General features: G+C 40.5%; 1 protein-coding gene across 7 annotated transcripts; it reads right to left on the bottom strand.

The window, feature by feature from the left end:
• Positions 1 to 2,393: 2,393 nt before the first annotated feature.
• LOC131217180 (pentatricopeptide repeat-containing protein At3g24000, mitochondrial) lies at positions 2,394 to 21,967 on the bottom strand. Of its 7 annotated transcripts, XM_058212038.1 has the most exons (7): positions 10,924 to 11,167; positions 9,829 to 9,939; positions 7,494 to 7,562; positions 6,783 to 6,914; positions 3,792 to 3,869; positions 3,571 to 3,693; positions 2,394 to 2,888 (listed from the first exon to the last, which is right to left on the bottom strand). In XM_058212038.1, exons 1-7 carry the CDS (start codon positions 11,122 to 11,124, stop codon positions 2,712 to 2,714), a joined length of 891 nt encoding a protein of 296 aa, XP_058068021.1. In that variant the 5' UTR covers positions 11,125 to 11,167; the 3' UTR covers positions 2,394 to 2,711. The 7 variants fall into 7 exon arrangements, with proteins under 7 accessions (XP_058068021.1, XP_058068003.1, XP_058067976.1 ...); XM_058212001.1 differs by lacking the exons at positions 2,394 to 2,888; positions 3,571 to 3,693; positions 3,792 to 3,869; ... (2 more) ...; positions 9,829 to 9,939; positions 10,924 to 11,167 and adding exons at positions 16,019 to 16,410; positions 16,506 to 16,666; positions 18,366 to 18,456; positions 18,606 to 18,748; positions 18,886 to 21,967; XM_058211983.1 differs by lacking the exons at positions 2,394 to 2,888; positions 3,571 to 3,693; positions 3,792 to 3,869; ... (2 more) ...; positions 9,829 to 9,939; positions 10,924 to 11,167 and adding exons at positions 16,019 to 16,407; positions 16,506 to 16,666; positions 18,366 to 18,456; positions 18,606 to 18,748; positions 18,886 to 21,967.
• Between the last annotated feature and the right edge of the window lie 1,831 nt (positions 21,968 to 23,798).

Here is a 23,798-nt window from a genome sequence, read left to right as displayed (position 1 = left end):
GTTCTCTTGGAATGTTTTACATGGTATGCAACCGGTGGGCAGAATTTATGGAAGTGTAGCCTGGATTGACTGTGAGGATTGAGCACTGAGCTAAAATTCTGACAGCTTGATTGATGTTATTGATTGCATTTGAGACTTCATCATTGAAGGACAATCAAAACAAGCGAGTAACAGTGCTGAGCAATGCTTCAAGTGCATGTCTTTCACAAATTATCTCGCTGCCATTGTCTAAAATGCTTGAGGTGTGCGAAATCTGCTGTGTTTTGATGACATATAGCACCCTTACCTTTGGCTCAAGGACAAATCTCAATCTCATGTTTCCCCAAAGAACACCTGCATTCAGTCAAAAACCATCTTGAGGTTTGACATGTTTTTGCAGGCAGAACTTAGGTGGGGCCCACTATGATGTTCATGAGAAATTCACCCTGTACATGAGGCCAAAAATAAGGTAGATCCAAAACTCAAGGAGGCTGCATGACAGGAAACAGTGAGGATTGAGTGTTCGCTTGAAACTTTTGTGGGGCCACAGACGTTTTTGGATCAGGCTATTATGCTTGTGTTTTCAGTTCATACCAGTAGGAATGACCTTTTAATCAGTTTTGATGGCATATAAGCATCATGGTGACCTTGGATTAGATTTCAACCGTAGGCGTTTCCCTACCCATTACACTTTTTCAAGTCGTGTAGTCCACTTGAGTTATGAATTTGCCTTATTTTTTAGTTCATGTCTTAACATAAGCTGGAAAAACCAATGGATGGTGGGATTTCTTACAAAAATCATGGTGAGCCCCACCTAGCTTCGATTGCAGAAACACTTCCAGTGACAGGGTGTGGTAGGCAATCCGAGTTTCCTGTTATTAACTTCTGTCACCAGAAAATGGCAGAATCATGCCAGAGCTCTTATGGTTTGGTGTTGGGTAAAGATCTTTTTCATGCTTGGTTTTGGAGAGTAAGGTTAGGGGTTTGGGTTTAGGAGGAGAGGAGATGTTACGGTTAAGGTTTTGGGGATTTTAGAGGGTAATATTGTTGTTTTTAAAAAGATTTTTCTAACCTAATCTTGGTCAATTTGTCCAAAACATTAACAACAGGTTGGTTTTTTTACTGTAGTCTGAAAATTAGGTGTTATTTGGAAGGGATTTTTACTGCAGATTTCCCCGTAGTTTGTGGTTTTACCAATAAGTTCCTGGACGTTTTGAAATTACTGGTTTAACCAAAAAGTTCATGGATGTTTTCAAATTACTGGTTTAACCAACAAGTTACTAGATGTTTTCAAATCACTGGTTTAACCAAAAAGTCCCTCAATGTTTTGAATCTACTGGTTTAACGAAAAAGACCCTTGATGTTTTGAAATTACCGGTTTAGCCAAAAAGGCCCTTGATATTTTGAAATTACTGGTTTAACCAAAAAGGCTCTGGATGTTTTGAAATTACAAGAATTTGGTTTCTGCAGTTGGAAATGATCAATACGATCTCATCCATTTTTTCTTCTAAAGAGTGGTGTAGGTGAGGATTGTGGGGTCACTGTGTTGTTTGGATGACTTCCAACCCTTCCAAAGAGATGCACAATGACCCATAGTATGAACAGTGAAGAGTGGACTTTTTGTAGGCAATATGGATAGGTCATTTTTTTTTTACCAATGATAAATAACTAGGGTTGTTTGATCTAAGTAATCCTTGGAAGAGAAGCAATTTTAGGCGGGAGGGTCCATATTAATCATTGGAGCCTACAATCAATTTGGATGTTTTGTGTTATTGGTCACTGATCAGATGGATGGGATTATCAGATCAAAGAATATCTTGGCAATCCCAAGTAATGGCCAATCTAGATCCATTATTAATCTCTGTTATGCTGAGGGATTATCCAGTCAATGCAATTCTCTAAAGATGTACAACCCAATGTGGGAATGGCATTCAGATATAGTCCAAATATTTTCTTGGACCGTTCTCATTTTAATGATCTTGACCATCCATTTTCGTTGCCATCATTATGATGTCTGGATTGTCCAATGGGACCCACTGATTGATGATAAGGATTTTCCTGACGAAAAATGCTCTCAAGAGATACAGGCAATATGAAGTGGGGCCCACATGTCGAATGAACAAATCTAGATAAATCAATTTGGGATGAGATGACCACCCCCTTTCAATGGCTTTCAATCAGATGATTATAATTGTCCAATCAAAATGATTCTTACAGGCAGCCAAATGTGTGATCCACACGATGAATATTCCAGATTAGGTATTTGACTCCAATATGGGCCGTTCGTTTTGGGGGGTTATTCATATAATTGATATAGACCATCTGTTTTGATCACCATTGATTAGACGGTCAGCCAAGCAAGAAAACTTCCAAATCATGAATTTGAAGGAAAGCAATCCAAACAAAGAAAACTGTTAAAACTAAAGCTGAAGCTATGTGGCTATTTCATGGAATAATTTCATAAACCCACAGCTCATGACTAGGACCAGGCCTGACTCAGTAGTTACCTGGACGTCAACAGTTCAGGCACAAATCAAAAGCAGATCAACCATTCACAGTTTGGTTCTGACGAAAATAATGGTCCTGATTCAAATGGGTGGCTAAGATATTACCAAAACTGAACAAAATTTTCAATAATTCTTGGAGGTGACAAATATATCAATTTCTAAGAATGGCTTGAAGGTAAGAGAAGCTCTACTTCTCAAATGGGCCGCAGTTCCAACTCTCGGGTCCTAAAGCTCGGCCTTCGAAGGCCTAGAAGCTGCTTTCTTTCCCCTCCACCATTCCTGTATCAAACCTGATGCCTTGTTTACACGCCTCTTTATCTCCGCTCCAGTGTCTTTAAGCCCTTTCACAATCCGCTGCTTCCAATTCTTCTCGGTAGATTCCTTATCACTCAGGACTTTCCCCTGAAAAGAAAAGAGACGGGTCATGTTTTCATTGATCAGATTGATGATTTGAACAGAAGCTTTGGTGGAAATACAAAAGCAAAGCCTGCATCTTTCTTGAAAAATGTGGACCTGACTGGGTCCAAGCCCCTCATCATGCAGGGTGCACTTAGTGCTGGTCTGCTCATCTGGTGGATCACACATGTATGCTGGAAGTGGACTGCAAAAAGGCGTGCCTCATCCAGGGCCTGTTTGGATGCAACTTCGGCAAAAGGGAGTTTCAGCAAAAGAAGGTCCGTAATGTCGACTCACTGAAAACCAATCCAATTGGTTTTTGGCGAGTGGGATTTTTAACACCTATTTGTCCAGCAGGGGATAAAAGGTGGGTTACAAAAGTGCATCCAAACACCCAACTTGAAAATGAGTTTGGCTCAAAAAAATGGCATTTAGGCATCAAGAGCTCTTAAGGGTGCCTCCAAATGGGACCTAAGGCACTCTTCCAAAAGGAAAGACCAATTCCCAGCTTTTTAGTTCAAAGGTGATCCACAAATGGGCAGAATTACCCAACATTTTGGGCCAGGACATCTAAATGATGGTGTGACACTTGACGAGGCAGTTTGGGTGTCGCATGCATGCCGCATCAGAACGTAAGAACTGCTCATGCAAGTCCCATTAGCAGCACTCATAGGCAAGCATTATTTACCAATTTTGAAGGGAAGCCATCATCATCCTCATCATCTTCGTCGCCATCTTCATCCCCAAAATTTTTCATGTTCAACAGATCGTCTTTTGAATACATCTTCATGCCTGGTGCTCCCGGCATGCCCTGAGACAGTAAATCACACAGATTAAACTGTCAAATCAAGTGGACAAAATGCTAATGGCAGTCAATTTCTAAATTTCTATCTATTAGAGAGAACTTACCTCCATTGACCTCATAATCTTTTCCATTTCAGCGTCTTTTGATGACTTTGGTAGAAAAGGTTCTCCTGGGATCCTATCCTGTGAGGCAGGAAGAGTGCATAGATTGACATAATAGGTTTATGAATCTGACAGTTTAAAAGACCTTGTTGTGGGAAATAAATATATTCACCTTTCTATGATTGACTGGCATACACACCCACCTTCCATTTTGGGGAATTGAAACAGTACATTTGGAAAATGGAAGCATTCAAATTGATACGGGTGGGTGTCAATAGTTGTCCCTAAACGTTTCTGCAAAATTTCCCCCTTTTTTTGAAAGATATTTCTGCAAATTAGTTGTCCCTAAACATTTCTGCAAGTTTTCATCGCTGAATTGAGAGGGGAGGCAGTTGTTTCAAACTTCAGCAACCTTAGAATCAGAACAGATGCTCACAAGTAATGGCCGCTCAAATTGCAAAGGAAGATGTTTTCATGTGAAGAATGTCCAGCTTGAACATTCATTGAAGGCATTGCTTGGGACTATCCTTGTGAGACATGAACTGGGTATGATGTTTCGAGAGAGAAAACTGATCCACAACAAGCAAGAATCTGTACCCCACTAGGGTTGTTCAGCGGGGAAAAAAAACTGATTGAATAGAAGTGAGAACAAGAATAAAAACATAAACAGAGAAATTCTACATGGGTGGTTTTACAAAACAAATATGTTTCCTAGTTTCAGAACATTTAAATGAGGGTGGGAGCTCTGCAAGCCATCATCAGGAAGCCGGACATATTCTGTCAGGCTCTGCCGGAGCCAAGAAAGCAACACGCGGAACATGCATTTAAGACCTTAGAATATATTAAATCCTAAACACACAAACAGACTCTAAACCCTTTGGAGGTGATTGTCCGATCCTTTTGGAGGTGGATGAAGAGAATTGGGGCTCTGAACCTTTATCGTTCAAGCTGCCATGGCTTCAAGTGAAGGGGTTAGCGGAGCTTGTTAGGGAGTGGTGGAAGCTCCTTTGAGGCATTGGGCTTTGCAGGTATAAATTGTTCCACAAGCTTAAGCTCTTGAAAGGGAAGATCAATCATTTTTCTTTTTCTTTTTTTCCCCCAGAAGTGGGAACCAAAAGTGGCCTCTATTCTTCAAGAAATCCAATCAATCAATTTGAAGGAGGGAGGTCAAGCTTCGGCAGAGGAGAAGGCTAGGCGGTCTAACCTATCCATAGAATATAAGAAGTGGCTCGAGGAGGAAGAGATTAAATGAAAACAATGCTCTCGTGCAACTTTGCCCAAAGAAAGTGACAGGAACAATAAGTTTTTAAATGGCATTGCTAGTGTGCAGTCTCAGATCAACAAGATTAACAGTGTGATGGTGGAAGGGAACAGAGTTGAAGAAAAAGATGAGTTTTGTGATCTTCTTTTGGATGAGGGTTGGGAGTGCCCTCGTCTGGATAACCTCCGATTCAATCAGATTTTTTTTATTTTTATTTTTCTCCGATTCAATCAGATTTCTCCTGAGGAAGCCAATGATCTTCAAAGAGCATTTTATGTGGAGGAGGTCAAAGCAACGGTGGATTCTATGGAAGGGGACAAAGCTCTTGGCGTGGATGGATTCTAAATGGCATTCTTCCAAATCTTTTGGGGGATGATTAAGGACGATTTGTTACGGTTCCTAAGTGAGTTTTGGGGAAAAGGTCGTCTTTCATAGCCATCGTTCCGAAGCTCGAAGGTGTAGGGTGCTTGAGGGACTTTAGACCCATGAGCTTAATCAAGGGCCCGTGCAAGATTACGGCTGATGTTTAGGAAATATCATCTCAAAACCTCAAGATGCATTCATGGCAGGGAAATGGATTCTAGATACAGACCTCATTGTCACGAGTGTGTGGATTCAAGATATAGTAATGCAAGGGCATTTTCACACCGGGCTTGAGTGGGGTGGCCTGTGGGATGTAGGGGCACACTCAGGGTGGGGCGGCCCGTGTGAGGCAGTACCCATGTGATGTGGGGTCCACGAGAGGGGTTCGGCCGAGGTCCTAACCCATGAGATGTGGGGCCTGAGTTATGAGATAAAGGGATTAATTCGTCGTGCTCTATTAGTTTAAGCGTTTAAAGCAAGTGGTTAGTTGTCCTGCACCAAATTGAAATTAGAGTGGGAGGTCTCATGTTCAAGACTCCCCACTGGGGGTAATTAATGCAGGGGCATTTTCACACCGAACTCGAGTGGGGTAGCATGTGGGATGTAGGGGCACACTAGGGGTGGGTGGCCTGTGTGAGGCAGTACTCATGTGATGTGGGGCCCACGAGGGGGGTTCGACCGAGGTCTTAACCCATGGGATGTGGGGTCTGGGCTATGAGATAAAGCGATTAGATAAAAGGATTAATTTGCCATGCTCCATCAGTTCGAACTTTTAGAGCAAGTGGTTAGTTGTCCTGCATCATATAGGTAAAGAAAGAATGAGGTTATGTGCAAACTAGAAAAAGAAGAAGAAGAAGAATTAATCCATGCACCACATGTGTAAGCTTTAAGCAAGATGATGGAATAGGGCCACACTTTGGGATTGTTTTCTGGTTTCGAAGTGGAAAATGCAAATTTCCAGATCTTGCATCTTCAATCTGCCAAGGATACTCGTTTATTTTGTGATGCGGATGCTAGGAAGGTGGACAACCTAAGGAAGATAGTTACATGGTGGTCTCTGGGTTAAAGGTCAACAATCTCAAAGAGAGCTTTTGAGCATTCTGCCTTCCACTCTATTTTGGAATGTCATATTTTTTCAGATTCATGATGGAAGTTGTGGCATAAGTTTGATGCCAGCTGCCAACCTGATGCAGCCCTCCTTTATCCGGGTCTGGGACTACCAATGAGAGCACAAAACTCCCACAAGTGCAATGTAATAGACTATTACATAGGTTGATTAAACTCAACCGCTATCTAATAGTCTATTTCGTAGGTTGATTGCAATCAATGAGTTGATTTCAAAACAATATGAAATATAAGATTGTAGTTACCTTGGGAACTGGAGGTGGCTTGACAAAGCATGCTTTACTAAGCTCATCGCAGAGAAAATTCACCAACGAATCAATCTGAGGTTTGCTTTTGAAGAGAAATTCAGCGACATCAGTATCATAATATCCCATTACCTGCAATGAGTTTGGGCAGATATCCATCATGAGTTTGTAATGAAGATTTCATATTTGGATTGATTCAAAATCTTCCATGACGAAACAAACAAGTTCGTATGGACACAACAAGTACTGAGAAATTGCCATCATGAAAAACACATAAAGCCCATTGCAATTAAGTGGATGATCTATCCGGTTGCAACATAGTGAGTTTGAAGAAATGAAAAGCAGATGAAGACAATAAATATTGAGAATGTGACAAGAAAAACAAATCAAGCTTATTCAAATTCAATTTTAAGTGAATATCTAACTGTTCACAATTACGTTAAGTTTAAAGAAATGAAGCAATTTTCACCCTCCATCTCCAAAAATTCATTTATTCTGAAAACAAGGAAAATTTCTTCCAATGAATTAACTTCATATGGCATGCCTATCACACCAGGTACAATTACCTGCTAATTAAGCATGTCTTGCATCTAAAAACCGAGTTATACTAGAAGCTAAATTTTCCTAAAAGAAGATATCACACATGGGATTGGATCTATTCATCCACCACCAAGAAATAAGAATAAGACAAAGGAAGCACAAAAACTTCACCTCCTGACAAGCTCGCTCGACTGTCTTACATTCCGAGTTACACTGCCCTTCAACGTCTTGCTCAACAAGCTGGAGAAAGGAGGAAATTGATATGAGAAAGTGGGTTAAGTAACCAAACCAGCAAAAAGATCTGCACCCAAAATTCTTTCAGCCACTGTATTAAAATTCCACAATTAAAATAGGGCTCAAGGAGGAGGATGCCTTAACTTAAGCCAGAAAAGAAACGAAATCAAAATTCTGGCCCAAATCACGTGTGATGAGTTGTGAAAAAGTTCTTACGAGTTCTCGTGAGAACTGGTGCGCAGGTGAGCATTCCTCTATATATATCGTTTATTATTAAATTTCATTTGTTGCTGATTTGTGTGTAATCAAAGCACAGAAACATTTCTCTCAATCATTTGGACTTTCTTTTACAGATCAATATTCGTTGAGAAGGGGGAAAACAGGAACTTCTTAATGAGGAAGTACATCCACAAAGAAAAGAAAGAAAGAAAAAGAAGTTCATGAAGTAAAATAAGAATGACTTAACACGTGACTATTGAGTTCAGCCTTAGAAAATGCAGGAGGGGGGGGGGGGGGGGGGTGTTGTTTGGCAAAGATACCCAACAACAACAACAAGAAAATGAATTGTCTTTAACATATCATATCACTATCTGGCAAAGATACCCAACAACAACAACAATAAACGATGGTTCAAAAATACACGGTTCAACATATCATATCACTATCTGAACGCATCACCATACACTCCGGGCATTGGATAGGAATGACTGGAGAAAGAGAACCCATAAAGCTGTTGGTGATGACTGTTTTCTTTCTTCTTCCCCCCAAAAAAAAAAAAAAGGGTTTGGTAAAGATACCCAACAACAACAACAACATGAATTGTCTTTCAACAATAAACGATGGTTCAAAAATACACACCTCCCCCCCGGCGGAATTGAAATGAGATGCTGATAATTGATCCCTTGACCTTTAGTTTTGAGGGATTAGCTGAGCCCTGGTTTTACAGTGCAAGCAAGGCTATGATGATGATGATGACAATCCCAATCCAATAGAATGCCTTTGTCGACCTTTGTAAGATATTGAATTCCACAAATTGTAACAAATTTTACGAGTCAAAGATAAATCCAGTTAATTGCCTGATTCAGATACATTGGATGCCACAAACTTTGACAAGCTTGAGCCTCACAAATAAACAAACAATTCTGATGCCCGATCCTTTACATTTTTTTTTCTTATAATATCAATATGGAACAGTGGGAGAGTTTTTGAACTATATAAACATGTGTTGGGAAGCTAACATATTTCATTACATTTAGCAACCTAACATATTGGGGAGATGAGATCTACAATATAATAGAGTTATAACTTACTGTTTGCATTACCACAATATAGTGAAGACATAATGCAAGCATGCTATATTAGTCTTCTTCTTCCATTTTGTTTTTTTGGATGAATGTTGTTCACGCATTATGTCAGTTTTAACATAATATAGTGCAAAACTACAAAATGTATTCTATGTGAAGCACAACACAATCATATCAATACTAGTCTATATTAATACAGAAGTGAAGCATGAGAGAGAGAGAGAGAGAGAGAGAGAGAGAGAGAGAGAGAGAGAGAGATTTAAGTGGTTTGGGGTTGACTTTATATAGTTGGAGACCATCTATTCTTTTGGGGTCTCTTCTCTTGGCTCAGTGGTAGACACTGTGTGTCTCATATCTGAGGTCAAGGGTTCGAGAACCCATGCGTGTGTGGGGTGGTAGTGTGTGTGTGTTTCTCACCTTTCAAAAAAATAAATAAATCATATAGTTGGAGAACAGAGGTTTGGTATGCCCACACCTGCATGGAGCCATGTCCACATACATGCACATACACGTGCTAATGTGGTACTTATGTGTGAGATCCAAGTATTCCATCCAATCGGCGTAACTAATCAGATCATATGGCCTAAAGATCAGGCCATTTAATTCCTCAGATGGACCACAGCGTACAGACCAAATGGATAACTACTTGGCTAGAGCCATCCGTTTGTCCTGCATATTGTAGCCCACCTAAGCAATGAAAGAGCCTGATTATTGAGCCAGAAGATCTAATGAGTGCAGCCCACACGATGGTCAGCTTGGATCTAGCATATGTGTGCCACATTAGTGCATTTGCTTGTGTCAAGATGGAAAGGGCTATACAAACCTCTGTAGAGCAAGATTGTCGTGCCAGAGACAAAAATGTATAAGATAATGTGAATAGATAAACATAAGAAAACCTATCATTCTATGTAAATCATAATCCATGTGGGTTTAGAAATCCAAAACTATAATAGCTTAGTATTTCTTACCTCCAAGGTATCTCCCTTTTCCACAATATCAATCCGTAGAATCCAATCTGCTTCTTCCTTCTTCAAATTGCAGATGTTCTCCGTAATTTCGATGATCTGAAACTCTGAAATCTAAACCAAAAAAATAATAATAATAATAACAAAAAATAAAATAAAATAAAATAAAATAAAAATTACCCATCTACAATTACAAATCAAATAAGATTAAAAAAAATCACAAAATAGAAAAGGAAAAACAGCAATGCCCGTCTAACAAATCCAATCAATTGACACAGGAAATTCAAATTTCTATACACAACAGACACCTTTGGAGATCCCAAAGAAAACCATAGAGAAATTAGAAAAGAGTGAAAATCAGATACCTATAAAATTAAATCAATTAAATATAGAAAAAATTAAAATTTTGAAAATGGAATGAAAAACTGCCATGCCCATCTATCAAATCTCATCCATTGAGATAGTAAATTCAAATTTCTATATGCAAAAGACACCTTTGGAGATCCCAAAGAAAACAGAAAGAAATTAGAAAAGAGAGAACACCCAGATACTAATCTATAAAATCAAATAATTAAACATAGAAAAATTAAAATTTTATTCAAGAAACAACTTTCGAGAGAGAAAATTTTATAAAAATTAAAGAATAGAAAAATCAACATACCTATATATCTACCGAAGAAAATTGACTACAACAGAAATATCCAATCAAGTTATTAAAATAAAAGAAATTTTGAAGAAAATCGGCAAAGGCCAGATGCCCATATATAAAACCAAATCTAAGACAGAAATCGAATTTTTATTAAGAAAAACACCCTTTTCGGAAAGATAAAAGGCAGAATTTTGGAAAAAAGAAAAAACCAAAAACCCATCTATCATAGCATCAATTTAAAAGAAAATAAAACTTAAACAATGGGGAAAAACCCAGATGCCCAGATATAAAACAAATCAATTAGGAACGAGAAATCGAATTTTTATAAAGAAAAACACCTTTTTTGGAGAGAGAAATGACAGAAAAGAAAAAAAAAAAACCCAAATACCAATTATCAAAACAGATCGATTGGGATAAAAGAGATGGGATTTTTGTGATGAAAATCAAACCTTCTTTGGAGAGATCTGGGCCTGTTTTCTGTTGACTTGCTGGTAGAGCTGACTTGCCAGTTTTTGACAGACCTGGCATTTTATGTACGGAACGTCTTCTTTTCTAGCAATTGGATTTGGTTTTTTAGAGGATTGTGAGATTGGTATCGATGAGATTAGCAGAGCAAAAAGCAGAATCATGGATTCGATTCTCCTCGCCATTGCTCTCTCTCTCTCTCCCTCTCCCTCTTCCTCCTCTTCTCTCTCTCTCTCTCTCGGAGAAGACTTGCAGTGTAAGAGGGATTTCTACAGTACGTTGAAATACTAGAGCGATTCGCGCGAGGAGATATTGAACAGTTGAACCGTGTCTCGCTTGCCAAACTTGCATACGTGTACAATATCGGAACCATGTGAAAGTGGCAATCCGAGTTATATATCATGAAAAAATATCCAGGATGGTTTGATGAGCCATGGATCTTCAATAATTTAGAATGTTGGTTATTTTCTTTATAAATCGTTCATTTTTCTGATACGAGTGCAGATATCATGATAAGTGGCTGGATAGTATCTGTGTAAGTTAATCTTCACGATCCGTAGCAATGGTTGGCTGGATCCATTTTTCCATTGTCTATGATGATGGCCAGCGTGAGGCGATTCACCTCCGCAATCTTTCCTCCCGCGAATCGCCTTACAGGTCGTCGTGAGTCTCTCACACAGGAAACATGCTTGACTTGGAGAAATTACAAGCGGGACGGACTGCTCGCACGTGGCAGAGCGAGGTACGTTTGAGGAGTGGGACGAAGAGAAAACACGAATATCAGCTTTATCCGAAGCTTTTGCGTCCCCATAGAGTTTTTAATTGTTAATCAGCATTGCTTCCTATGGTGTGGTTCCTCTGATGTTTGGATGATTAATAATCAAAGCCCATGTGCCCTAAAATGATATCAAAAATTGGATGGCCGGCCTGGATATATAACACATAGGTATCAATATAGGTCTTACCGTTGCTGTCAATTGAATCTAATGAAGCCACGACTTGTGTAAATGAGGGCCGGGGTTGGTTTTTCATATGATGCATGAGCATGCTAGATTCGATTATGCTCAGATGTTTAATTGAATTGCTAGTATTATCTAAGATGTATATATTGGAAACTGTTTGTGATATGTTGAGATAATTTATAAAAGGATAGGGATTAGTATTTTGAATGAGTTCATTTTACCTTGTAATAATAGATGGGAATCTGCATGCTTAAGATTTCATTGATATGAGATCTAATTGTCTTATCAGCCATTGTTTGTTCTCTGTTGAGATGATTTGTGAAAGGATCTCAAGTAAATATAAATGTACAAATAAATTAAAAAAGACTAAAAAATATCGATTTTATTAATATTTAAATGCATGATTCATTATAATTGACAGAGTAATAATCAAACAAATAAATAAACGAAAAGAAAAAATAAGTACCCAATAGGCCTATTAGACTAGACAATTGAGGCCAGTGGTTAATTAGATGTTACTAGATTAGTATGAACAATTAAATCGGAACTTAATTGATCATAATTCTATAACTTAAGGTTGAAAACATTTACTCTACTTCGGAGATACTGTAACAGGAGCCATTATGTAGTAGCAATATATGTTAGAATTAGGCTAGGCTTAGAATAATGAAAAGGTAAGTGTAAAGTAGACAGATGTGTTTGGCATGCAGCCTCGAGCTCTTTTTCGTGTACTCCTTTTATAGCTTGTCGAGGCGATGAAACCCCTCTCTAGACTTCCTTATTGCTTTTATATCCTTCACGATTATGTCACAATTTTAGATATGAAAATCTTTGTAATTGATTAAGAACTGCTGGCTTGCATTGGAAAGAAAGAACTCTAACTAAACTCAAGGCTTGTTGGCTTCTCGAATTTTCTTTTTGTAGCTGATTATTCGTGGAGATATTCATGGCCCACTAAATGGATCGGAGCTGATCTCAGATCTTAAATTGATCATGGTCACTCATCTGGTGGCCCACCTCTGGCTCCTTTTGCTTCGAGGTGTTAGATAGTCAAGATCTGTCTAATACTGACTTGTTATCGGTCAGATCGACCTTCTCATCCAGCTCTCTCATTCATTTATTTCTATTAATGTACAGAGAGAGAAACTTAATCGAGCCGATGTATTTGTCTCTTCAGACTTGGATTCAAAACAAAGCTGGATTGGCTTGGACATTAGCTCAATTTCCTGATATTTCGAACCTTTTCGAGCGATATTGGCTCTCCGAATATCTTTGAAAAGATCTTTCATTTTGAAAGGATTGTGAGAAATAGCTTCATTGAAGGTGTCATTGCCAAACATGTAATAAGATATGTTTTCTCTATATGTCTTTTATAGTTGTTCTGGGTACGCTGCCTCATTAAATGGGCATGTTGATTGTAGCCATGTGGCATATGACGATCCATCCCTTTAAAGGCATGCATAAGGGTCTGTGCTGTCGCATTAGTAATAGAATGCATAACGCCGAAGGAAAATCAAACGAAAATCTTTTCTGGTGCGTGTATGACTTCCGTGTGTGCCAAATACATAGTGTCACCACATGAGAATTTTTTACTGGACCATGTTAGGGCACCGAAAATGGATGTAAACACCCACCGTCATTGCTATTATTGGGGTAGCACCATAGATGCTCCACTAATGTGAGACTCGCCGTGATGTATGTGTTAATATCCATGCCATCCATCTCTTTGTTTTGTAGGATTATTTCAAGGTATGGTCCCAAAAATAAGACAAAGCCGTGAGGATTGAATATTCACTATTAAAAACTTCTAGGGGCCACAAAAAGTATTGATCAAGCTGTTATTTGTAATTTCCATTCCTCCAAGTCTTTGTGACTTAATTAACAGGTTGGATGGCAAATAAACATTATAGTGGGTCATTAAGTTTTTAATGGTGGACATTTTCATGTGACGTGGTCTACCTGAGATTTGGATCTACCTCATGTGTTAGATCAAGCCTCAAAACGTACTGTCAAAACAAATGGACAGCGTGGATACACAACAGATACATTGAGGTGGGCCCACAGTCAGGGCCACACCCACTGAGCTGTTACCCCCTGCCTCACCAAATCCGCGCCCACCTTTGAGAGGTCTTTACAGCTCATTGGACGGGCCCAAGGCGTAGATTACAAGAAATCAGGGCGGTCATCCCATCTGGTGGGAGGCCACGTGTACAATGTGGTCTATTGACCGATTCTTGTTGGCCGTCCATTTCTTTGTTAGAGGTGGGCCCCCACATGATGAGCAGACTGGCCCTTTTTCTGGTATTTTATTTACATGCGACAATTTAACGTCGAGTTGCTGAAGTTTGTGAAAGAGGATTGCTCTTTTAGCTGAGCCATTAAACAGCGTCCGTGCCTGGTTTCTCAGTATGGGAGCGGATTAGCTGTTACCCGGGCAACAGCTTAGCAGGTGTTACCCTTACCGTGTGGGGCACAACTTGATGGATATGTTTCATATCCACACCACCCATCTGTTTTGTCGGATCATTTAAGAACGTTATCCCAAAACCTAAGCAGATCCAAATCTAGGGCGCACCACACCACTGGAAAGTGGTGAATAACCATTAAAAGCTTTTTGTAGGCCACCAAAGCTTTGGATCAAGCTAATATTTTTATTCTTCCTTCATCCAGTTCTGGTTGACCATATCGACGGGTTGGATGAGAAATAAACATTATGGATCTGTTTAAAGTGAGACTTGGGAAGTTTTTAATGGTGAAAGTCCAATCATCACTCTTTCTTGTGTTGTGGTCCATCTGAGAATTGGATGTGCTTAATTTTTGGGATGGAGTCCTACAATGAGCTAGAAAAACGAATGGACGGAGGGGATATAAAAAATATTATAAAGGTGGGACCTACGGTGAGGGTAACACCCACTAAGCTGTTACCCAGGTAACACCTAATCCACGCCCTCTCACAGTGTGCATGGGTTTCTATTCTGAAAAACAAGCCCACGGTTCTACAATCCAGACCATTGGTCTGTTGCGTCCCAATCATTCCACAAATCAGATAGTGATATTCTAGCCACTGATGTTAGGAAAAATTTCAGTTGTATTGTACCATTGCTGTATTTCTCTTCTTAGCTATGTCTGTGTACCATCAATGAGATTTCTGGGACAGGATCCATCAATGTTGGGAAACAACAGATGAGTGGTCTAGATTACCGAACCATGGCTCCTTTAGTGATCCTTCCTGTTAGCTAGCTTACATTCTGCATACCCTCAGGTGTTGCTTTTCTCCTGCTGCATGCCATGTGATTTGGGCTTCCTCTGTTCGTGGATATGAGAATACTAATTAGCTCACAAGTAGATTTTAGATCCTTACATCAAAAGGTGGACCATTGATTGGTCAATTGGGATTAGTGACCACATTAATCCATTTGTAATGCGCCCATTAACATAAACTATGGAATAAAACCATCTCAGTTTCTCAAGCCCAAAGTAGCTTGTTTGAGAGGTTGGAAAGTATTTGGGTGAAATCAGGGACATTCATGTTCATTTTGTTAGACCTCCAACGCTGTACAAAAGACTGTCTCAATGGACCAGACCAGACCAGACGAGACCGAGCCGAGGTTGGTCCCAGTTCGGCTTGAATAGTAAATTGTACAACCAAGCCCATGATGGGCCAAAATAAACAGGCCCTGGCCTTACCTGTGATTAAGCATGGGCTGAACCCGAGCCAGGCCGCGAGCTCTCTCTTAACCACCATCTATTTTCCAGATCAACAGATGGGCTAGGACTTTGGGAGACTATTGGTGCAAGGACCATCCATAGCGAGGAATATCTGTCAACCGTGGGTCACGGATCAATCGGCCCAGTTGTACAAACTGAAAGCCCCACAACAGAGCAGATACAGGTCAAGGCACCATCGTAATCATTCTCTTTAGGCTAGCCACATTGCACAAGAACTCTCAGCATGCTGGGTCTTTGCGAGGCTACCCTCTGTATACAACGGTTCACCACTGCATATGATAAGCACCAGACACAAGAGTCCGAAAGGATTCTAACGCCCACTGCCAACCACTTGATACCCAGTAATAACTGATCAGAAAACTAAGAGAAATCAAAAACCAAGAAAAGGTAAGGAGAAAGCATGCACAAATGAGAACTTGTACATCATTTTGTATAATTTGGAATTGGGAATTAGTCACAATATAAGTAAAAGAAGGTTTCCCACGGTCCGTAACATGCATGGTCATAACTATAATTAAGACTCCAAACTTACATGGTCAATGCATGTAATGTAAAGCCTGGCTTTGATTCCACAGTGCATTTTGATGGCATCTACATTGCGCGGTTGGCCCAGCTTTGATCTCGCATGCATGCCACATTGGCACGTGTGCATCTCACATTGGTGGGGGTTCTCAATAGAGTCGGTAAATAACAGAAATGCGAGATAGAAATGGGTACTGATTGCTGCATACAATTCCGATCTTCGTTCTCCAGTTGTGGGTGGGCAATGCCAGAACCCTGCTATTTTAAAGAATGAACAATTATAAGATAGTATAAAAAAAAGAATTTAAGGGACTCTAGACCAGAGGCAGCAAGTTAAATTGCAACCTTCTTACCTGATTGTGGAAGCAATCATACCTTCTGACCCCAGGAAATGTCCAAGTTGAATATCATGTCAATAATTGGAGTGGACGGCATCCATATCCCATTCAATGCTGCCTGTAATCGATACATTGGTGATTGTCCACATGCTTTCCTCGAACCATGACGAGCGCATCTACAATAGGAGAGCAAGAACAATATCATTTCATGGGGGAACCCACTAGGCTCAAGCCATGGGAATTGGCTTACTATCCAATGAAATTCAGGATATTGTCTATAGGCTAAACATTTTTGTTTGTCTGCGTTGGGAGAGAGGCAAATGGTATTAGGATGTTTTGGTAAACAGAGGTGTCAGTCGTTTGGCTCTGTATTAGGAACTCCTTCCCTTTGTTCTGATTTCTCACTTTTCTCAGAAAAAGGAGGGTAGGATGGCAGAGCAACATCACTATACAAGCTGTAGAGGCTTCTGCCTCAAATATTTAAATGAATGCTTCTCTCTGCCTTCTCAACCACTTTCTTATGCAACTGTCGAAAGACTGGCAACAGTACCTGGAGAGAGTGGCAGAAGACTAGGAGTCTCCACTAGCCAATTATAAAAAATTAATGGTGAAAAGAAACAAGTGACCTACTTCTGCAAATAAAAAAATGATTTGGAACAAAAAAAGGCGACCCTACTACAGTCTAGAAGAAGAGATTCAGCATAAGAGCAGCAGCGATGGGGAAGGAAGGTGCTGCTCCTTGCCCATACATTGTGAGGTTTCCCCGAAATGATTTTGAATACAGTGACTTGATACCATGGAGATTTTTGTTGGCCCAGAGTGATGTGTATGGCATACTATGCATCACGTATGCCATACCATTGAGATAAGAGGTGCCACAAATCAAGCTGATAAAAAACTCAGGTCACCTACACCATAGGAAACAATGTAAAATTGTTCCCAAAACCTTCAAATCAGGTGGGGTGGTCCATCTAAGTTTGGGATTGGTCTGATGTTTCAGGCATCCTTTTCATCCTGGTGGAGCGCACCTTATGAACAGGTTGGATGGCATATAAACACCACAGTGAGCGCCACACAAGGTCTGATATTTTTCGATGGTGCGCGCCCTCTGTCACTGCTCCTTGTGTTGTGGCCCACCTGACTTCAAGTTAGGCCTGATTATAGGGCTCAAAGCCAAAAATGGGGGGTGGGGTGAGTGAACCTGATGACAGTATGGATTTCAGACACATCACAGTGGGTCCCAGACAGCCATCCACCAGGCAAGTCATAAGGGGCACAACTCAGTCTGTTTCACCCCTACTTAGCCAAGTTAGACTGAGTCGACTGGAACATGGGCGATACAGGGAGAGTCACCCCCTGTCTAATGGTTGCGGGCAGCGTATTGGATTGCCTGGGACTGAAACCGGTACGCATCACATGATACATACTGGTCTCAGCCAATACTTGGCCAAGTTGGACTGAGTCGACGGGAACATGGGTGATACAGGGATTCACCCCCTGTATAATGGTTGCGGGCAATGTATTGGATCGCCTGGGACCAAAACTGGTATGCATCACATGATACATACTGGTCTCAGCCAATACTTTAAACCTTTGCTAGTGTTTTTTTTTTTGGAAGAGTAAACCTTTTCTAGTTATGGCAAAGGGAATTAAAAGACTACCTGATGGCAAAGGGAATTAAAAGACTACCTTTTCTAGTCACATTTGAATCAGGAACAGCATCAGCACAAAAATGCATTCTATCGCTCAATGAAAATAAACCAAATAGCTAGGAACACTTCAGGTATCTCTATCCTTTGTTTCAAATTCTATTTTGCAGCAATAGTCTCATTACCAGAAGCATGATAGTAAGTAGCAATTTAATTAGCTTCATACCTCTACGCGTTGAACACTGCTCCTACGAGTCATGAAGAAATTGACTACAATAGTTGGCAATCGGGCTCGCTTTCACTCCCAATGTGTTGGCCTATAAAATCAGAGAAAAGGAAGTGTCTTATTTTGGAAAACATTCATCTGCTTCCTCAATTGCATCTAGACAAATTTCAGTATTATAATTCTTATAAATAGAAATTCAATATTATGTTGCCATGGAGATTTTTGAAGGGTTAGTGTTACCAAGACAAACGAGGAGAGCAGACACAAAATCTCCAATCCCTTAGAAAGGATGGATGCCCTTTCGAAGATAGGGAGACAAGCATTAGAAACAGAAGCCTATTTTGAGATAATCCTTGGGCTTTAGAGTATTTCAGATCAGTTCACTACAAAAGTATGAATAAAGTAGAAACAAATGAAAAACCATCAAGACAATGGTCATAGGAACAAAGTTTAATTGACTATAGCATTGTCGCAATATAAGATACATAAAAGCATGAAGAAGCAACAATAGAAGACCAACCTGCAATTGTCAATGCCCAGCAAAAAGAGCACGTGGTTTTGGTTTAAAGCTCAAAATGCAGCAATACGAAAGCTGCCCATTGAATCATCAGCAGGAACCACGTTGAATAACACGATTAGATCTCGGAAACACAGTCACCAGTAATCCCTACAAGAGCAAGAACCATTCTGGAAGTGATGGAAACGGCTAACATCACGAATAACTATTTCTCTGTTCATGATGCCTGAGATTAGCTTGATTGCGTTATGGCAGTCTCCACATATACGGAGATTCTTGAAAATCCGGATCGATTTTCCATGCTTTGTGCTTATTAGGCCATAAGCAAGGGCCAACCTCTCGCTGTGGTAAAGAAGGCATTCCTTTTTCTCAGCTTCAGCAACATTATGGAGCACATGATCCGTATTAGGAATATACCCAGCTAAAGTTAGTTGCTCCCCCAGTTCCTTCAACTTCCGGTATATCTCCCTCGTCTTTGGATGTGAGCCATCTTGTGGCAAAAATACATGAACTTGACCATCAACCTCAATCCAGCTACAGCCAGGTTCCTTTTTCACCCCTTGACTGGACATCAATGCCCTGACCTTGACAACATCAGCCCACCTGTGCGCAGCTGCATAAATGTTGGATAGTAATATATAGGTTGAGTCCATGTGTGGCTCTATTTCAAAGAGTTTCTCTGCTGCAATTTCCCCAAATTCGACATCCATGTGCCTTCTGCAAGCCCCAAGAACTGTCTGCCAAATCAAGGCAGTGGGAACGAGTGCCATTTTCTCAATTAAGTGTTTGACCTCGTCGAGTTTCCCTGCCCGACCAAGGATGTCTACCATACAAGCATAGTGTTCGATTGTTGGAGTAATTCCATAAACTGTACTTAACGAATCAAAGTGCTTCTGCCCTTCCTCAACTAAACCCACATGGCTACAAGCAGACAGAACACCAACAAAGGTAACCTCATCAGGGCTGATGCCTTCGTCTACCATGCACTGAAAGGCTTTAAGAGCCTTCTCTCCATAGCCATGTTGTGAATACCCACAAATTATGGTGTTCCATAAAACTGTATCTCGCTGCACTAATTCAGAAAAGGCTGCCTCTGCATCTTTTAAGCACCCACATTTCCCATACATGTCAATCAGTGCACTCCCTACAAATCCATCACCTAACTGCCCGGATTTAATGACCCAAGAATGAAGTTGGCGACCATTTTCTAAAGATGCAATACTCGAGCAAGCTCTCAAGCAGCTCGCAAATGTAAACCCATTGGCACTCACACCTTCCCGTTGCATCTGGCGGAAGCACCCAATAGCTTTCTCACCTTGATTAGTCTGTGCACATCCGCTGATAAACACTGTCCAAGTGAACACATCCCGTTCATCCAATCCTTTTAAAACTAGAAAAGCATTTTCCAAGCACCCACATTTTGCATACATGTCAACAAGAGCTGTTCCTACAAGAGAATCATTCTTGAGGCCATTCTTAATGATATGCGCATGAACCTGACCCCCATAGCCTGCTGTTGAGAGATTAGTACATGACCTTAAAATGCTGATGAATGTGCACTGGTTAGGCCTGAAGCATTCCACAAGCATTCTGTTGAAAATTCCTAGCCCTTCCATGCAGCCGTTGCCACTATGGAATCCTGAGAGAAGAGCATTCCATGAAATGGTATCCCGATCTGTCATAGCATCAAACATCCTCCAACCATCTTGAACAGCCCCAAAATTCATATACATTGTAACAAGAGCGTTACCGACAGCAATATCAATATCAAATCCAAGTTTCCTAATATAAGCATGGATACTCTCACCATATTGCTGATCACCAATATCAGTAGCCACACTAACAAGACTAGTAAGAGTATATTGATTCGGCCTAACACCCATTCTTCCCATCTTGCTGAAAAGTCCGGCTGCTTGAGTACTACATCCTTGCTGATCCAAACAAGATATCATAGAACTCCAAGCGACCACATCCGGATCTTCTATTCTATCAAAGACCTTGTATGCATCCTCCGCCAATCCACACTTTGAATACATGTCAACAAGACTACTACTCAAATATGCATCGAGCTCGGATCCTGTCTTAATTAACAGAGAATGAATTGCTCGACCCTCTCTCACATTTTGCAAACCCGCATAGCCCTTAAGAACACTGGATAAAGTAAACTTGCTCAGTCTTGTCTCCGAGTCTGTCATTCTATAAAACAACTCCAGGACCTGTTCCTCATCACCAATCCGAACATACCCATTAAGCAACGCATTCCAAGAAACGGGATTGTGTACAGGCATGTGGAAAAACACTTTCTCTCCCAGCTTCATCTCTCCACATTTAGCGTAGAGATCGACAAGAGCAGAGCCCACAAACAAATCTGATACCAACCCAAATTTTATCGCTTTGCCATGCACCTGCTCCCCAAAATCCAAGTCCGAACACTTTGAACAAGCTTTCAAACCCGTGGCGAAAACAAACCCATTTGGCCGAATCCCTTCCCTGCACATCTTGCAAAACAAAAGAACACCCTCGCTACCATCTCCTTCCTCTACAAACCCGGCAATCAACGCATTCCAAGAAACCACATCTCTCTGAGGCATTTCATCGAACACGCGCCGCGCGCGGACGACGCTGCCGCACTTAGCATACATATTCACCAAAGAGTTCCAAAGATGGGAATCTGGGTCCGCACCGCTCTTCAACAAATGCGCATGGACCGCTCTTCCATCGTCGATAGACTTCTTCGCCGCGCAGTCCTGCAGCATCGAGGAGTACTTAATCAAAACTAGCTTGGAATCAAAACCAGCTCTTCTACGGGAAACTTCCGCATCGATCGTAGGAGCTGATTCGACTATCTGAAGGGCGTTCGGCGACCATTTGGGTCGGTCAGTACGTATGAAAATGGGATTTTTCCGGATTCCGAAACGGGATTGGAAGGTGGGGAGGTTGATGGTTCGGAAAAGGAGTCTACGAAGAGGAGGTGGAGGTGATGGGCAATGCATTTTAAGAGAGAACGACTCCCATTCCATCGACGAAGCAGCTGTTTTTCGATACTGCAAGCTACGGCCCGTTTGGACGCACTTCCTGTTTTCGAAGAAGGGCAGGAATCGGAATGTGTACTGAGTAACTCAGTACCATAAGGGGTACTGAGTTGACGTGGCAGAAGCCTATTGGCTCTGAGATGTGGGGCCACTTCCCTCCTCCAAACAGCGTAACCAACGCCGTTAGCCTCTTTCTCTCTCTCTCTCTTCTGCAAATAGAAACGTAAAAGGATCTGCTGCTATCTTCGCTAAGCAGAAATCGGATTGCGCAGTGCGTATTATCATACTGAGTGAACTTAGTTGGGCCCACCTTAAATGTATGTGGTCTATCCACACCGTCCATTCGTTTTTACAGCAAATTTAAGTTGTTCAGCTCAAAATTTAAGTATATCCAAAGATCAAGTGGATCATATTACAGGAAACAGTACGAGTAATGATTTCCACCGTTGAAACCTTGCTAGGCCCTGGGTAGGCCCTACAGTTATTTTTATTTGTCATCCAACCTGTTCATAATATCATAAAGACATGAAAGAAGGGAAAACACATATATAAGTTTGATCCAAAACTTCAGTGGCCTAAAGAATTTTTCAACAGTGGACATTCAACTCACACTGTTTCCTGTGGGGTGGTCCATTTGAACTTTATATATGATTATTTTTTAGCCTCAAGTGTTTAAATTACATGGTAAAATAGGTGAACGGAGTGGATAGGATAAATACATCACAGTGAACATCACAATATTTACTCAACTTTCAATCCATACTTGCATTTGTTCTTAGTTAAGAAAATTATTGAAAAAATGTACGGTGAAACAAAATCGTTGAATGCAATTTTATTTCAAGTTTATGTTGAGATAATTTTTACTGGGCATGAAATGAAAAAGTTTAAAATGTTCCTAGTTGTTACAATCATTGAAATGCTTAAAGCCTCGCTTATTCCAATGTAAAAGATAAGATCATCAGGAGATTAAACTCCAAATCATAATTGAGCTTATTTCAGGCTGGACTTGAAATGAATGTAGTCATGATTTGAGGATTACTCTGCCATTGAAGTACAATTCAATTCACTTCTATATCCAAATGCGGTTTAAAGCAATGTCATACATACCTTCATATGAAAAACCTTAAACTATGTCATTGTTGTGCAATTCAATTCACTTTTGCATCTAAATGTAGCCTAAAGCAATTCACATATACCTCCACATGGAAGACCCAAAGGAGCTCATGAGCATCATAATTTCAAAATGCACTAAGATCCCTAGCCTTAAATCCAAAGAAAGGTCAGCATCCAAATTTCAAAATGCCCTTAGATCCTCAGCCTTAGATCCAAAGCAAGGTTGGATGAAAAAAGGTTCCCATTCTCCAGTCGAGCAGGCAAGTCACAAGTCCAAATCACACCAATTGGTTGTGACAACTTATAAAATCATTGGACAAATACCACACTTGTGGCCCAAACACCCTCTTACAACTAGAGCATTGGAACCTACAGTTCAAAGGCAAGTGGGTGACATCCATGTGATCCATCATCACCACGGGTCCAATAGAGCCGCCCAATTTAGGCAGGCACCAATCAACCAAAACAGAAGGTGTATTGCATTTGTTATGAAAGTGTTTACTAGCAACACTAGACACACATCAACTCAGTACCCTTTAGCGTACTGAGTTACTCAATACACAATCCGATTCCCTTGTGAGCATCATCCATCATTTTAAGGGCAATGAATACAGACAAAATCTAATTCAATTCCATTTTAAATCCACATTAAAGTCACATTTAATTCACATCATACCCATTGTTTGTGATCACACATTGATAGATATTCAAATCAAACAACATTGATAGATATTCAAATCAAACAAGAGTAATGTATTCCCTTATTTACAA

This window comes from Magnolia sinica, chromosome 1 (genome assembly GCF_029962835.1).
Source record: "Magnolia sinica isolate HGM2019 chromosome 1, MsV1, whole genome shotgun sequence".
NCBI lineage: Eukaryota > Viridiplantae > Streptophyta > Magnoliopsida > Magnoliales > Magnoliaceae > Magnolia > Magnolia sinica.
This window is presented reverse-complemented; position numbering and strand designations above follow the sequence as displayed.

Excerpts from the sequence above, each read along its gene's own strand:
- LOC131217180 (XM_058212020.1), bottom strand. The coding sequence starts at position 21,902 with ATGGAATGGGAGTCGTTCTCTCTTAAAATGCATTGCCCATCACCTCCA.